This window comes from Podarcis muralis, chromosome 18, assembly GCF_964188315.1.
Source record: "Podarcis muralis chromosome 18, rPodMur119.hap1.1, whole genome shotgun sequence".
NCBI lineage: Eukaryota > Metazoa > Chordata > Lepidosauria > Squamata > Lacertidae > Podarcis > Podarcis muralis.
Window position 1 is genome coordinate 13,559,147 of NC_135672.1, and position 16,885 is coordinate 13,576,031.

At 50.1% G+C, this 16,885-nt stretch overlaps 1 protein-coding gene across 1 annotated transcript in view; it reads right to left on the reverse strand.

Annotated features, from left to right (window-relative positions):
- INSR (insulin receptor) overlaps nucleotides 1–16,885 on the reverse strand; it is a 55,374-nt gene that overhangs the window by 32,055 nt on the left and 6,434 nt on the right. Inside the window, exon 2 of the mRNA XM_077921953.1 lies at nucleotides 5,515–6,063. Coding sequence (XP_077778079.1) covers nucleotides 5,515–6,063 — 549 coding nt within the window. The remainder of the gene's footprint in view (nucleotides 1–5,514; nucleotides 6,064–16,885) is intronic.

Consider the following 16,885-nt stretch of genomic DNA (forward strand, 5'->3'; position numbering starts at 1 on the left):
AAGAGTCTCCTCCAGCACCAGAATTCAAAAGCATCCATTCTTCGGCGATCAGCCTTCTTGATGGTCCAGCTCTCGCTTCCATACATCACTACTGGGAAAACCAGAGCTTGAACTATATGGACCTTTGTTGGCAAGGTTATGCCTCTGCTTTTTAAGATGCTGTCTAGGTTTGTCATTGCAAAGATGTAGTGAACTGCTTCAATGTATGTTGGAAGTGTAAGGAGAAGGAAGGCACTTTCGACCACATGTGGTGGTTGTGCAAGGTAACAAGAGCATTCTGGGAAATGATATATAATGAGCTGGGGGGGGGGAATGATTAAAATAAGTCTGTGGAAAAAAACAGAGGCTTTTTTTCTACTAGGAATTTTAGGTGCGGAGATACCAAAGGAGCAGAAACTATTCTTTATGCATGTGACAACAGCAGCGCAGATACTACTGGCCCCGAGATGGAAGGAAGATAAAGTCTCGGCCTGCGGGGCTCTCTGCGTGTTCTCAGAAGCCCCACCTTGCGTGTGTTGGTGATGGAAATATTATCACTTGCTAGGATGGGGAAACGCACGTGCCGCAACCGCCGGCTGCCAACTTCCACCAAGAATAATAGTAATAATAATAGATGCGCCAACGTCAGAAATAAATAAAGAAATGGCCTCCTTCCTTTTCTCACACCAGCAACAGGAAATATATTCCTTTCCTTTGCTTTTCTTGGAGCTTTAAAGAAACATCACACCCTTGAGAGAAGGGGGCTGATTTAATCCAGAGCTATCTATAGGCCTAGTTTCCCGTGTCAAGAGGGGACGGGGTTATAGGGTGGGAGAAGGAAGTGGATCGCAGCAAAGACCAGCTTACGATTTACAGGAATTCCCAGGATTTTTATTTTTATTTTTAAGTCGCAGGAAACTGTTGCTAAGGAATGTTCCCACCTAAGCAAACATTACAAGACGCTGTTTTTCCCACACACACCTCTGAACTTTGCCACCCTCTGAGAAGGCAAAGTCTCGGCAGCAGGGAAAGGGGAAAAAAATTGAGGAAGCGAGGCTGTTCCTGCAGGCAAAGAGCTTTCCTTGGGCTCCCCAAAGACATTTCAAGCGTGCTGCGAGTTGCTTGGAGACCTTCGGGGAATGAGGGACCCACAACCCTAACAGTGTGACGTGGCAGCTAAAAAAGCCAATGCAATTCTGGTCCTCATCAATAGGAGTATAGCATCTAGATCAAGGGGAGTAATAGTGCCACTGTATTCTGCTCTGGTCAGACCTCACCTGGAGTACTGTGTCCAGTTCTGGGCACCACAGTTCAAGAAGGACACTGACAAACTGGAACGTGTCCAGAGGAGGGCAACCAAAATGGTCAAAGGCCTGGAAACGATGCCTTATGAGGAACGGCTAAGGGAGCTGGGCATGTTTAGCCTGGAGAAGAGGAGGTTAAGGGGTGATATGATAGCCATGTTCAAATATATAAAAGGATGTCACATAGAGGAGGGAGAAAGGTTGTTTTCTGCTGCTCCAGAGAAGCGGACACGGAGCAATGGATCCAAACTACAAGAAAGAAGATTCCACCTAAACATTAGGAAGAACTTCGTGACAGTAAGAGCTGTTCGACAGTGGAATTTGCTGCCAAGGAGTGTGGTGGAGTCTCCTTCTTTGGAGGTCTTTAAGCAGAGGCTTGACAACCATATGTCAGGAGTGCTCTGATGGTGTTTCCTGCTTGGCGGGGGGTTGGACTCGATGGCCCTTGTGGTCTATTCCAACTCTAGGATTCTAAATGAATTCTAATTATTGCTATTATTAATAATAAGGACGATCAGGCTAGTGGAGAGGACTTCAGGGCTCAGCCGTCTACGGTTCCCCTGTTTCCTCCCCCCCAAAACAACCTGTAATTCCTCACTCGTTCCCTACAGCAGTTGCAGATCAGCACCAGAGGAAAAACTCAGGAAGAAATTGGGGGAAACCTGGGCCAAAACCGGGGCTGGAGTGGCCAGTTTTGGGAGCAGTAGTGGAAAGATGGAGGCTGGAGGGAGAGATACAACTGCAGAAATGGAAAATGCGGACGTGTATGAGGGGAAAACCCTCGTCTTGCCAGGATTCACGGTCGAGGCCTCAGCTCCCACCCACTCACGCCTGCCTTGTTTTGTCTGCTGGATCAGAGAGGAGGAGGAGAGATTAGCCGGGAAAGGAGACGGCAAACTGTTACTTGCAGGGGGTTTGAGGCCCTGGAAGGAAGAGCAGCACCATTCACTTTGGCATAAACAACCGTCTCGGCCTGCACCACGAAGCCACTGGATGCAAGCCAGGGGCCCAAAAGGAACACTCATAAAAAGAGCCTCCTGGATCGAGGCCACGAGCAGGACCTGGGTGCAACAGCAACTCCCTCCCCTCCTATTTACCCATGAGAGTATTTGTATACTGCGGTGTCAGAGCAGGTTCTCGGCAATAAAAGCATAAAACCCTGCGACGGAAGCCACTAAAAGGGTTAAAGGCAGGCACCAATTCAGTGTTGTGGAAGGATGTCTTCTGTATTGCAGGGGGCGGTTTGGGGTCCCTTCCGACTCTACAATCCTGTGGTTCTACAGCAGCCTGCATAGGCCTGGCGGAATAGGAAAGTTCTCAGCAGGCACAGAAGACTCCTGCTGAGCCTCTAGTGGCAGGGAGTTCCATAGGGCCGGCGATGCTAAAGACTTGGTTTCTTGTGATCCACGGCAACTGGCATTCAGAGATGGCTGAGGAGAACACAGCCATTGGGGCCACGGAGAGCTTTATTCCCTATCTTAATTTGCCTAAAAGCTCTTAAAAAGCAGAGACATCACCTTGCCAACAAAGGTCCGTATAGTTCAAGCTCTGGTTTTCCCAGTAGTCATGTATGGAAAGGAGAGCTGGACCATCAAGAAGGCTGATCGCCGAAGAATGGATGCTTTTGAATTCTGGTGCTGGAGGAGACTCTTGAGAGTCCCATGGGCTGCAAGAAGATCCAACCTCTCCATGCTGAAGGAAATCAGCCCTGGGTGCTCACGGGAAGGACAGATCCTGAAGCTGAGGCTCCAAGACTTTGGCCACCTCATGAGAAGAGAAGACTCCCTGGAGAAGACCCTGATGTTGGGAAAGATGGAGTGCACAAGGAGAAGGGGACGACAGAGGACGAGATGGTGGGACAGTGTTCTCGAAGCTACCAGCCTGAGTTTGACCAAACTGCGGGAGGCAGTGGAAGACAGGAGGGCCTGGCGTGCTCTGGTCCAGGGGGTCACGAAGAGGCGGACACGACTAAACAACTAAACAACAATTTGCCTACCCCCCCCCCTTTAAAGTCATTCATAAGAACATGAGAAGAACTCTGTAGCAGCCGCCCTGGTTCAGCCTCCTGTCCTCCCCCCAAGGAACCACAAGATGCCCCCAGGGGAAGCCTTTGCAAGCAGGACTTGCGACGATTCGCAGCGGAACCGGCACCTGCGTTTTCTGCAGAGGAGGGGCCCTAGCCGTGGGGTCTAACAGCCCCCCAACAGCCTTGTTCCCCTCCGTGAATCTGTCTAATCTGTGCAAGCGTACAACAGCCGCTGTCTACGTAGCAAGCTCCTTCGAAATCTGGCAGCCAAAATATACACAAAGGAAGTTCGGCCGTGGCAGCAGTTTGCGGCGTTCAGAAAGCTTTCTCCAAGCCCTCTCTCTCTCTCTCTCTCTCTCTCTCTCTCTCTCTGTGTGTGTGTATATATATCTCACCGGCTGCAAACGCTACCAGTCCAAATGTTTTGGGCTTGTAAAACAATTAAAGGAAAATAAAAAAGTAAGAACGCAGAACCTACAAGGAAGCTTTGGGCAGGTTAAGTAAACCGGAGAAGGAGCTTAGCCATCACAAAGCCTTTGTTGTCTCTTCTCTCCTAGCAAGCGAGACCCAAACATTGACAGGAGAGATTCCAAATAATGAAGAAAGCAAACTACAAAAAAACAACCCCAGAAAAAGAGCCCTTTCCAGGCAGAACGCAGAAGTTAAGCAGCTACTGAAGTTAAATCGAACCCAAAGCCTCGGGCTTTGCTTCAGAAGCTTGAAGCGGGGAAGGAAACCGGTTTTGGACTTTGGCTAGTCCACCTGCTGCCGTTTGGTACCCACAGATATTTGTGAGCGGGCTTCTCTGCCGCAGCGACCCTCCAAACAGAAACCAAAACCCAGCGCAGCCGCACAAAACGAGTTGCGAGTTGACGACTTTCCAAGAACGCCTGCCACTGGAAGAGCAAACCTGCCCAGGGCTCTCACTGAAACGGGAGTCTTAAAAATCACCACCGCTACCACTCGGTTTTGGCTAAAGGACTGGTTTTCATTTCGTGGTCATGCGAGGGTGGCATGATGTCTATCGCTCTGCGAACTGCCCTTTTCGGATTCATAACGCGCCTTATTTGCACTGTTAATTCGAAAGCAAATAGGAGAGGGTGGGTCCCGCGGTACAGGCTGGGAGTCCGAGGTGGGGGCTTTGTGTCGGGGCCAGTTAAGGACCGCTGCCCTCGGCAAACACCGCGGACTCCGCCTAGCAGCAGGACGTAAGCCCAAGGAGCCCAAGGCGGTGAGGCGCACGTGACTCTTCTTCCTCCTCATTTTATCCACACAACAATCCTGTGAGGTAGGATAGGCTAAGCCTGTGGTTCCCAACGGGGGGCAATTTGATTTTTAAGGGGGGCAATTTGAGAATGAGTTACAGTCGTATCTTGGTTCTCAAACAGCTTGTGTTTGACTTCTGGAACTGTTCGAAAACCAAGACACGGCTACCGATTGGCTGCAGGAGCGTTGTGCAGCCAATCGGAAGCTGTGCTGGACGATCGGCTCCCAAAAATTCTTTGAAAACCAGAACACTCACTTCCGGTTTTCGATCATTTGGGAGCCGAAATGTACAAGTTCCAAGACGTTCGGCAACCAAGATACGATGTTCATACTTAACCTTGGGTTAAGTACTTAATTCGTTCCGGAGGTCCGTACTTAACCTGAAACTGTTCTTAACCTGAAGCACCACTTTAGATAATGGGGCCTCCCGCTGCTGCCGCACCGCCGGAGCACGATTTCTTTTCTTATCCTGAAGCAAAGTTCTTAACCTGAAGCACTATTTCTGGGTTAGCGGAGTCTGTAACCTGAAGCGTATGTAACCCGAGGTACCACTGTATCAACAAATGAATGGCCTTTTAGGCTTCCTCCACATGAATAGGAGTCCGCTTTTTGAATAATAAGAACTATATGTCACGGGAGGGAGGTGCCACCAGAATTTTAGAGACGCTTAAGTGGGGCATGGCCAAAAAAAGAGGTTGGGAACCACTGGGCTAAACGGCGTTTCTCAAACTAAGGTTCCCAGCGGTTGGGCTACAATACCCATCATCCCTGACCTGCTAGCTAGGGATGATGGGCGCTGTAGTCCAAAAAGAGCTGGTTTGGGAAACCCCGGATTAGAGCAGAGGCCCACCCAGTCCAGAACCCTCTTCTCCCCAGCGCGAGAGCCCTCTCTCCCCCTCCTGCGGTTCACGGCAACCAGCATTCAGAAGCATCCCTTACCTCTCTGGCAATGCTCGTGGCTCCAGCAGCGCTCGATGAAGATGCCGTTGATCACCGTCGGGGAGCAGACGCTCTTCCCCTTGGCCTTCCCGGGGCAGATGTCTCCGCACTCCTCGTCCCGCTTGTTGGCGACGATGTAGTTGTCCTCGACGGAGTCCACGATCCGGGACCAGTCGATGGTGGAGAGGTAGCACAGCTCGGCGTTCTTCTCGATGCGCACGGCCCCCCGGGTGATGTTCATCAGGCTGGGCAGGCCCACCTCCTTCAGGTGGACCATCTCGAAGATGACCAGGGCGTAGTTGAAGAAGAGCCGCGTGCCCCGGATGACCGTCAGGTTGGGGAAGAGCGTCTTGAGGCTCTCCAGGCCGTAGACCCGGAAGAGCAGCAGGTATTCGGTCACCATGGTCAGCTTGGGGTAGCTGAGGCCCCGGAAGTTCTCCGTCTTGGCTCCGAACATGAGCAGGATCTGCAGGTGGCCCTCGATCACCGTGCAGTTCTCCAGCTGGCGGAAGTTGGAAATGTCGTTCCGGATGTTCATACTGGGGCAAACTGGAAAGAGAACCGGGGACAAAAACGGTTAAAATTATCTGCTGGGAGAGCTTTCCAGCTGCCAAACAGGCACCTCTCCTCCCAACAGGCAGCGGCAACAGCTTGTGACTCAGTGTTTGAAATTAGGCAGGCGCAAGGCGCATTTTGCGACTGGCTATTGGCGCTGTGGGTTAAACTACAGAGCCTAGGGCTTGCTGATCAGAAGGTCGGCGGTTCAAATCCCCGCAATGACGGGGTGAGCTCCCGTTGCTCGGTCCCTGCTCCTGCCCACCTAGCAGGTCAAAAGCACGTCAAAGTGCAAGTAGATAAATAGGTACTGCTCTGGCGGGCAGGTAAACGGTGTTTCCGTGCGCTGCTCCGGTTTGCAAGAAGCGGCTTAGTCCTGTTGGCCACATGACCCGGAAGCTGTACGCCGGCTCCCTTGGCCAATAAAGCGAGATGAGCGCCGCAACCCCAGAGTCGGTCACGACTGGACCTAATGGTCATGGGTCCCTTTACCTTTATTTGCCACTTTCTGTTCTCTTTTTTTTTTTTAAATAATTTTTATTGCATTTTTTCAGACATAAACAGAAAAAAACAAAAGAAAAAAAACAAAAAGCAAATACAAAGAATCATAACCTTTCAACAACTTATTTCTATCGAGCTTCCCCGCATCTCCCGCACAATGCATTCTTAACAATAAATTTATCAGCAAATTATAACCTTGTTTCGTGTGTTTCTTTTATACTTTCAATTGCAGTTTAAGTTTAAATCCCTTGTTGTCCATTTACTCTAAAAACAGAATATATTATCATTTTTAACATTTAAACATTGATTCTTTCAATAATGTTATCCAATTCCGTAAATGTTGCATTCTCATTGCTGGGGCTAGCATTTCAAATTATGCATCATTTTATAGTTCATATAACTTATAAAATTTTTGCAAGTAATTCTTGAATTTTTTCCAGTCCTCCTCCATTGCTTCTTCTCCCAGGTCTCGGATTCTGGCAGTCATTTCGGCCAATTCCATATAGTCAATCAGTTGCGTTTGCCACTCTTCCAGCGTGGGTAAATCTTGAGTCTTCCAGTGTTTGGCGATCAAAATTCTTGCTGCAGTGGTAGCATACATAAAAAACGTTCTATCCTTCTTTAAAACCTTTTGGCCGACAATACCCAAGAGGAAGGCCTCCGGTTTTTTAGGGAAGGTGTACTTAAACACCTTTTTTAACTCGTTGTAGATCATTTCCCAGAAGGCCTTCACTCTTGGGCAAGTCCACCAAAGGTGAAAGAATGTTCCTTCAGCCTCTTTGCACTTCCAACATTTGTTATCAGACAAATGGTATATCTTAGCAAGCTTGACTGGGGTCATGTACCACCTGTATACCATTTTCATAATGTTTTCTTTCAAGGCATTACATGCCGTAAATTTCATACCGGTGGTCCATAACCTTTCCCAGTCTTCAAACATGATATTGTAACCAATGTCCTGAGCCCACTTTATCATGGCTGATTTAACTGTCTCATCCTGCGTATTCCACTTAAGCAGCAAGTTATACATTCTCGATAAAACCTTGGTCTTTGGTTCTAACAATTCTGTCTCAAGTTTCGATTTTTCCATCTGGAATCCTGTTTTTTTGTCCAACTTAACCACCTCGTTAATTTGGGCATAATGAAACCAATCTCGCACCTTATCTTTTAAATTTTCAAAGCTCCGCAACCTCCAATTGTCACCTACTTTTTCTATTAGTTCCCAATATTTCGGCCAGCCGGTCTCCATATTGGGTTTTTTCCACGCCTTAGCCTCCACTGGTGATAACCACCTCGGAGTCTTACTTTCAAGTAAGTCTTTGTATTTCAGCCAGACCATAAAAATTGCTTTCCTGACAATATGGTTTTTGAACATTCCATGTGTTTTTGCCTTGCCGTACCACAGATAAGCATGCCATCCTAACGAGTTATTAAAACCTTCCAGGTCTAGGACATCTGTATTCTCTAATAGAATCCAATCTTTCAACCAGCAGAAGGCTGCCGCCTCATAGTATAACCTTAAGTCTGGCAGGGCAAACCCCCCTCTTTCTTTTGCATCAGTTAGTATTTTGAACTTTATTCGGGGCTTTTTGCCCTGCCAGACAAACTTTGAGATATCCCTCTGCCACTTTCCAAAACATTCCACTCTGCCCACGACCTGCAAGGTTTGAAATAAAAACAACATTTTTGGCAAAACATTCATCTTGACAGCAGCAATTCGGCCCAGCAAGGAAAGCTTCAGTCTCGACCAAGTTTCCAAATCTTTCTTAACTTCTGACCAGCATTTCTCATAATTGTCCTTAAACAAATTCAAATTTCTAGGCGTCAAGTTTACCCCCAGGTATTTCACTTTCTTAACCACAGTTAACTCTGTTTCCTTCTGAAACCCCTCTATTTCTAAAGGCGTCAAGTTTTTCCCCAAAACTTTAGTTTTTTGTTTGTTCAACTTAAATCCTGCCACCCGACCAAATTCTTGTATCAGTTCCAGAACTCTTTTTGTACTAGATTCTGGCTCCTGTAATGTTATTACTAAGTCATCTGCAAATGCTTTCAGTTTATATTGTTTCACTCCGACCGTAATCCCCTGTATTTGCCGGTCCCTCCTGATCATGTTCAGCAAAACCTCCAGGACTGATATAAATAATAGGGGGGATAAGGGGCACCCCTGGCGTGTTCCTTTTTCAATATAAAACTCCTCTGTCACCACATTGTTCACTATCAACTTAGCTTTTTGTTCTGAATAAATTGCTTCTATACCATTTTCAAACCCTCGTCCCACTCCCATCCCTTCCAAGTTTTTCTTCATAAATTTCCAAGAAATATTGTCAAAGGCCTTCTATTTGCCACTTTCTGTTCTCAAAGCTCTCAACCTGGCTCAAGGTTGTCCTCTGAACTAGCCAGATGTTCAGCTGAGAACCAGCCAGTCAGTCCATCATTTGATAAACAAGACTTTAGAGCTGTCTTGCCCCCAAATGGCAACTAGACATTCCGTTTTGGAGACCGTAACCCTGATTTAAGGAGCCGTTTGAAGTCCGGCTTCCCGTATTTTTCACTCTATAAGACGCACTTTCCCCCTCCTAAGAAGTAAGGGGGAATGTGTGTGCGTCTTATGGAGCGAATGCAGGCTGTGCAGGTATCTCGGAAGCCAGAACAGCAAGAGGGATTGCTGCTTTCGCTGCGCAGCGATCCCTCTTGCTGTTCTGGCTTCTGAGATTCAGAATATTCTTTTTCTTGTTTTCCTCCTCTAAAAACTAGGTGCGTCTTATGGTCGGGTGCGTCTTATAGAGCGAAAAATACGGTATATATCTGAGTTTCTAACGCGGCTGTAACTTCAAGCCCTGCGGGTTTGCAGCTGATCCGAGTTCCACTCCGAGCAGAGCCATTGAAATCAATAGGCCTACGTCAGTCAAGGGAGGAACTGCCTGTGGGTTACATTAAGAGGGCCTTTGGCTTTTCTTTTCCAGCCACTCAGCCCCAAAGGGCAAACCCACAGCATGTGAAAACCCCAAACCTCTCTCCCCCCACCCTTGCCCTTTTTGGGGAGAGGGTTGCCCATCCCTTGCCTGGCCTCTATTTCACTTGGGCCAACCCAGAGGGCCACCGCTTGGGACAGGAAGGGCTGGTCTTGGGAATCTGAATCCAGCCACTCCAACTATCTGCCTCTGCCTCCCCCCTCCCACAAGCCCTTGGCCACGAAGACGCTCCTCCGGTGTCATAATCTGATTTAGACATGCTAATCTGCATTGGATAACCAGAGGGCCGGGGATTAATATCCCCTCCCAGCTGTGGGATAAGCTGCCGGCGCTTAAAAGTCTTCATCTCCAAAAGCCAATTTGGCCGGCTCTGAGAGGGGATTTGAGCTAATTCGCTCCGTGGCCACTGGCCACGACAGCGACAGGCCACCCTAGCAGCGTTGGGAGGGAGCGGGTTACATTTTATCCTGCTTATTACTGGATTTATAGCACGCCTTTCTTCCCAAAGGAGCCCTGCTAAACTGCACTCAGAGTAGACCCGCTGAAATTCATGGGCCTGATTAGTTAGCCCATGTCCTTCGATTTCAATGGGTTGGCATTAAGGTAAAGGTAAAGGGACCCCTGACCATTAGGTCCAGTCGTGGCCGACTCTGGGGTTGCGGCGCTCATCTCGCTTTATTGGCCGAGGGAGCCGGCGTACAGCTTCCGGGTCATGTGGCCAGCAGGACTAAGCTGCTTCTGGCGAACCAGAGCAGCGCACGGAAATGCCGTTTACCTTCCCGCCGGAGTGGTACCTATTTATCTACTTGCACTTTGACGTGCTTTCGAACTGCTAGGTTGGCAGGAGCAGGGACTGAACAACAGGAGCTCACCCTGTCGTGGGGATTCGAACCGCCGACCTTCTGATGGGCAAGTCCTAGGCTCTGTGGTTGAACCCACAGCGCCACCCGCGTCCCACCCGCGGTTGGCATTACTCGTACTCAAAACAGATCCACTGAAACCAGCATATATGATGAATAGGACTAGGCGATATATCAATATTGTGATACCGGTTTCATGATTCTATAATGTCAAGGATCATTATACTTGTGCGCTGCGCAGAAATCACAATGCGGAGAAAAGCGTGGAGCCATCCAGCGCCTCTCCATAACTCCATCCTTATTTCGGACACCGTGATATAATATTGGTTCTCAAACTGAATCCGTTCCGGAAGTCCGTTTCAAAACCAAAGCATTCCAAAACCAAGGTGCGCTTTCCCATACAAAGTAATGCAAAACGGATTAATCCATTCCAGACCTTTAAAAACAACCCCTAAAACAGCAACTTAACATGAATTTTACTATCTAACGAGACCCTCGGTCCATAAAATGAAAGCGATAAACAATGTGCTGCAGTCACACAATCAATTTATCAGTAGCCGAACTGAGTTCCACACAGTCACAAAAACAAAAAAAGGGCCGCAAATACAAAAACGCAAAATAAACAGCAAAACCAGACAGACCTCAGCATAAAACTCAAATCGGAAGCGTAACACTCAAAACGAAGCACTTTCGAAATAAGTTTGCAAACCGGAACACTTACTTCTGGGTTTGCAATGTTTGGGTTCCAAGTTGTTTGAGTCCCAAGGCGTTTGAGAACCAAGGTACCACTGTATATCACAACTGGTGGCATGTCATGACACTGAAAACCAGATATCGCCCTGCCCTATCGACAAACGCCAAGTCCGTCGATTCCAAGGGGTCTTTCTTGTCTGAATATTACTATTCTTTGCTGCGTTCCTATCCTGCCCCTTTCTCTAAACGGCCGCACGTGTCCCAGAGAGAAGGAGAGCTGGGCCAGAGGTGGGGCCAGAGGCGGCCGAGGCCAGGCAACCCAATACCTGCAAAGGTCGCCCGTGCTTAACCCCGACAAATGTCACCGCAAGGCATCCAGCTAGGCCACTTCACTGCGTGTCCCTGTGTAGGCAAGCGGCAGCAGCCTAAGGCCAGGTATTTGGAAACGCCTTGCTGGAGCCCGCTTGCAAGTTCGGGGGCCAAAAGCCCAGGACACTGAATGTTGCTGCAACCTTGAGCTCATCCAGGAGCTGATCGGGATAGAGGGACCCAGAGGGGACGAATTGGACCGCAAGGCCGGCTCCAGAGTTGCCTTCTCCCCGTGCAATTAAAACTCGAAAGCTCCTTTTACGAGTAATTGTTTAAAGCCCATTAATCGCAAATAAATTTTTCAGCTGGCAGTGCTGCTGCGGAATCTGGAACAATATGGCTGCTCAACGGCATTCTTCTGGCAAGAGGTCCAGGCCGCCTTGTCAATCGGCAGTGGAATTTTTCACCTTCCCCTCTTTTTAAAGACGCAGAAAGAAACGCGGCGTCGATCTCGCGTCTTTATAAAGGCAAGGCTGGAAAAGGGGCCCCTGGACAACGGTTTCCTCTTAAAGAAGCAAAAAAATCAGCAGAGAGACAAAGGAAGTAAAACGTTTTGCCCCCAGTTTGTCATTTTAAGGGTTCCTTGTGGGGCAAGTTGAACGTATCGATTTAAACAGGTGGTTTGCATTTGGCGCAGAATCCGACCGGAAGCTTTTGGGAAGCCTGCAAACAGCTTTGCCTCGTTTGTGCCGCGAGGACTAATGTTCACAAGTAGACTGCCGCTGAGTCTGGAGGTTCGACTAAGAGCCACTGACGGACCCATCCTGCAGCGGTTTAGATTAACTCCCCTTCCACAAGATAGCTGAAGTATTCTACGCCTTCTCCGTTGTGGCAGGCAGCCGTCACCTGCCGCGAACCTCCTCTTTTTATTAAGGTATCTGAGTCGACGGCCCTCGCGGCTCCCAGGCCCATCTAGCTCCTTGCCACCTGCACTGACTGGCAGAAATGGCTCTCCAGATTTTCGGGCGTTACCTGGAGACACTGTCACCTGGGAGTGAGCTTGCGGCGTTCTGAACGCGAAGCTGAGCTGATTTAAAGAGGAACCCAGAGAGCTGCCTTGTGCTGGTTTTGGTCCATCTTACACTTCACCCCCCCCCTTCATGGATCACTGCCTTGCCGTGGCGAAGGGGCTTGAATAACTCAGAGAAGCTATGAACTATGCCAAGCAGGGCACCCAAGATGAACGGCCACCTCATGAGAAGAGAAGACTCCCTGGAAAAGACCCTGATGCTGGGAAAGATGGAGGGCACAAGGAGAAGGGGGCAACAGAGGACGAGATGGGGGGACAGTGTTCTCGAAGCTACCAGCATGAGGGAGGCAGTGGAAGGCAGGAGTGCCTGGCGTGCTCTGGTCCATGGGGTCACCAAGAGGCGGACACCACTAAACAACACCAACAACACACTTCGCCCCCCCCCCCCAAGCTGCTGAAACCTCCTCTTTGCCTGGCTGCAAAAGGGGGCAACTGACCCTCAGGTGAGAACAGCCTTGCTGGGGGGCACCCCACAGCTGCCAACCAAATACCACCAGGACCCCACAAACCCACCCATTTTGGGCCAGGGTGCAGTCCGTGGATATGTCCTGACCCGCCAGCTGAAGACCCAGCCAGACTGGCCTTCTCCCGTTAAAGATGGCTTAGGTGCCAGAGCCTGAAGCTCTTGATCTCAGGGTTGTGGGTTCGAGTCCAAAACTCTCCTCCCTTGTACAACACCCTTCCTCCGATTCTGGCCTTCCCCTCCATGAATTTGGGGCTCCAAAGGGCCCGAGTGCAAGCGAGGACACCCTCCCCGTGTGTGGCTCCCAGCGACTGGTAGCCGGGGCCAGAACATGCGCCATCGCAGCCAGTAGGCACTTTTCGGGCGACCTCTGGCTTGCAAATCCTCCTGGCCTTTCTTGCAACGCTCCTTAGTCCAAACAACTCAAAACTTGTTTGTCTTTCCTTTAAAGCGAAGTGGGGGCAGAAAACCAAAGTACTGGGGTTTTTTTGCTCCTGTTCCTGCACAGAAGGTTAGACTTATTTGTTAACCTTGAAAGCTACAAGTGCAAACCGTCTTGACAAACAAATCCTTGAGGGAAAATGTGCTTGCTCGAGATATTGCGCCGTTATCTGGGCCGGGGAGTTGTTCGGCCAGAGGCACACACAGGTGCCACTCAAGGTCCCTCTCTGCTGGGCCGGCCAGCTGGCCGCTCCAGCCTCTGGAAGAACCGGCCGGCCTTGAGTTCCGGTCCTCCATCTCCCCATTCCCAGAGGAAAACGTTTGGGGAGATTGCGGGGCAGCAGGGAGGTCAAGTCTGCTGGACGGACGCACCTTGGTTGAGCCACGCAACCCGGTTCATTTGCTGAGTTGCTGAGTTGGAAGGGAGCCCTAGGGGACATCTAGTCCAACCCCCCTGAGAAGCAGGAATCACAAGTTTCGCTGGGTAAGGCAGGTGTGTGCTAGAGAGCCATTTATATCCTGGAATGGATGGCATAGCTTGGTGCTACCTTTGCATGGAAGGACAGATCCTGAAGCTGAGGCTCCAGTATTTTGGCCACCTCAGGAGAAGAGAAGACTCCCTGGAAAAGACCCTGATGTTGGGAAAGATGGAGGGCGCAAGGAGAAGGGGACGACGGAGGACGAGATGGTTGGACAGTGTTCTCGAAGCTACCAGCATGAGTTTGACCAAACTGTGGGAGGCAGTGGAAGACAGGAGGGCCTGGCGTGCTCTGGTCCAGGGGGTCACCAGAGGCGGACACGACTAAATGACTAAACAACAACACCTTTGCATGCGCAACACCTTCCAGTGTGGCTGGGAGACAAAGCCTAGGGAGCTGTTCCAGCGCTGAGCGAGGCGGACAGCCTCCCTCACCCCCAGCCTGAGCAGAATCGGAACCTTCTCGGCACACGCACCCCAAACCTAAATTTTAAAGCAAAGCACAAGTCCCAGAAACACACAATGCAAAAACAACAAAGATGTTGGTTGCCAGCCAGCCGTTTGGGGTGGGGTGGGGGGCGGTGAGAGAGCATCTTACATAAGCTCCGAAGGTGGCGTACCCTTGAGGCACCGAAAGAGCGAGGGCAATTCTGGAACGCAGCAAGAGCGTGTTTGTAGTAAACAATCTGGATAACAAACCTTTCATGACTCACGAGGGGCGGCCTCTGCACTTCGCATTTGAAGCAGCACCGTGCCATTTCGATTCGTCACGGCTTCCCCCCACCCACCCACCCACCGCCGGCGCCAAAAAATCCTGTAGTCTGTGCCATCTGAGTTGTCAAGAGACCCTCTCGCAATTCTCAGCCGTTCAACTCTGGAACTCGCCGCCGCAGGAGGAATGCGACGGTCGGCAAGCTCTTTGAAAGAGGGTTGGGCAAATTCAGAGAGTGGGAGCAGGAAATTAATAATAATAATAATAATAATAATAATAATAATAATAATAATTTATTTAGACCCTGCCCTCCCCAGCCAAGACCGGGCTCAGGGCGGCTAACAACCAATAATAAAAACAAGCTGATTAAAATACAATTTAAAAAATTAAGATACAACATTAAAACAATTAGGGAGCAATCTCTTCATAGGAGGAGAAAGGAAAAAGAAAGAGAGGGAGGGAATCAAACTGATTCTGAGCCAAAGGCCAGGTGGAACAACTCTGTCTTGCAGGTCCTGCGGAAAGAAATCAGATCCCGCAAGGCCCTGGTCTCATGAGGCAGAGAGTTCCACCAGGCCGGAGCCAGTGTTGAAAAGGCCCTGGCTCTGGTTGAGGCTAATCTGACTTCCTTAGGGCCCGGGACCACTAGGGTGTTGCTATTTATGGACCTTGAGGCTCTCCGTGGGGCAGACCGGGAGAGGCGGTCCCGTAGGTACGAGGGTCCTAGGCCGTGAAGGGCTTGAAAGGTCAAAAGCAGCACCTTGAACCTGACCCTGTACTCCACTGGGAGCCAAATGCTTCCAAATAGCACTTGCTGGAAAGGGCAGGAGGGGAGAGAGAGCTCTTGTGCTCAACTTGCAGGTTTCGCACCCGCATCTCTGTGAGAACGGGACGATGGGCAAGAAGAGCGTCAGCCTGACCCAGAAAGATCTTCTTATGTTCTTTCGTGTGCCTTTAAAGAGCCAGCCTCTCTTCCCCACACAGGGAACTCAGGGAACACGGGACTCCTAAGAACTACCGGCGCCCGCAAGAAACTACAGTTCCCTGCATTCTCCCAGCGAAGCCGCAGCTGCCTTAAAGGGGCATGAAACAGCTGCAGCAGGCGCCGCGACTCTCCAGCGGTCTGACTTCGCCCCTCTTGCCTTGCCTCCCGATGCGGGCGGATGCCAAGCGACGAAGGATGGGGCCTGGCAAGAACAGAAGAGGAGACTGAGGAGACTCGATACTGCGAATGCTGAGAGGTTCAGCGGCCCCAGGGGCTGGCCAGCCCTCTAAATGAAAGAAACCGGCGCAATCTTTTTTTGTCAGAAAGACTCTCCTCTGCTTGCCTAGTTACAGTTTGCCGGGAATGATGCAGGACATGTGCCCCCGATATCTGAGGTTATTCCCAGGGGGTAGGATGGGGAGGAGAGGGAGCCACCCACACCCTTTGGTTCCTCCCCCCCCCCCCCGTTAAATCAGCTTTTCTCAACCTGGTTACCCGACAGGGGTTGATGGTAGTAGTAGTCCAGTGCAGGTTGGTGAAAATTGCATTAAATATTTGGGGGAAGCAGGCTGTCTAAAATATGAAAGAATATGATTCTTAACAGTTGTGAAATGCAAGCTGCGACTTCTCCAAGTCTGCTGCACACAGGACAGATCCGACTAATGCTTTTCTTTCTTTCTTTCTTTCTTTCTTTCTTTCTTTCTTTCTTTCTTTCTTTCTTTCTTTCCCTCTCTCTCTCTCTCTCTTTACAAGAGTTCTCCGAAGGGCCTTAAAAAACAGAAACCAAACAAAACAAACTCAGTGGGAAAGTTTTATTGAATTGTACCCAGGTCTCCGTTTAAAGCCTCCACTTTTATAGTATTGTTAATGAGGCAGCGAAGGGCGTGTGGCTCTTTCCACACTAGGTTGGTTAGAACTGGGAGTCGGCGCCTCTTGCAGAGCAGTCGTGTTGGGGGGCTCTGGGTAGCCTTTGCCAGCTTGGTGCCCCCTCCTCCAGAGCTTTTGGACTAAAAAACCCGGGGGTCGGGGGGGGGGATATTGCACTCCAGAGCGTCTGGAGGGCACCAGGTTGCCAAAGCCTGCCGTGGAGGGTGAGCACACGGCTTTGGCAAGGACCTGAGGTTGTGTAACAAGCCTTTCTTCGCATCGCTGCCATTTCAGGAGCCCAGGAAAGGGGCCTTGGGCAGCCAGACCACTGAACCCAGTGCTGGCAGCACTGACTGGCAGCGAGGGTTCCCTGCGGGTTCAGGCAGGCGGGAATCCCGGCCCTATGCAGAGGGAATGAACCCGGGACCTGCTAGGCATACAAAGC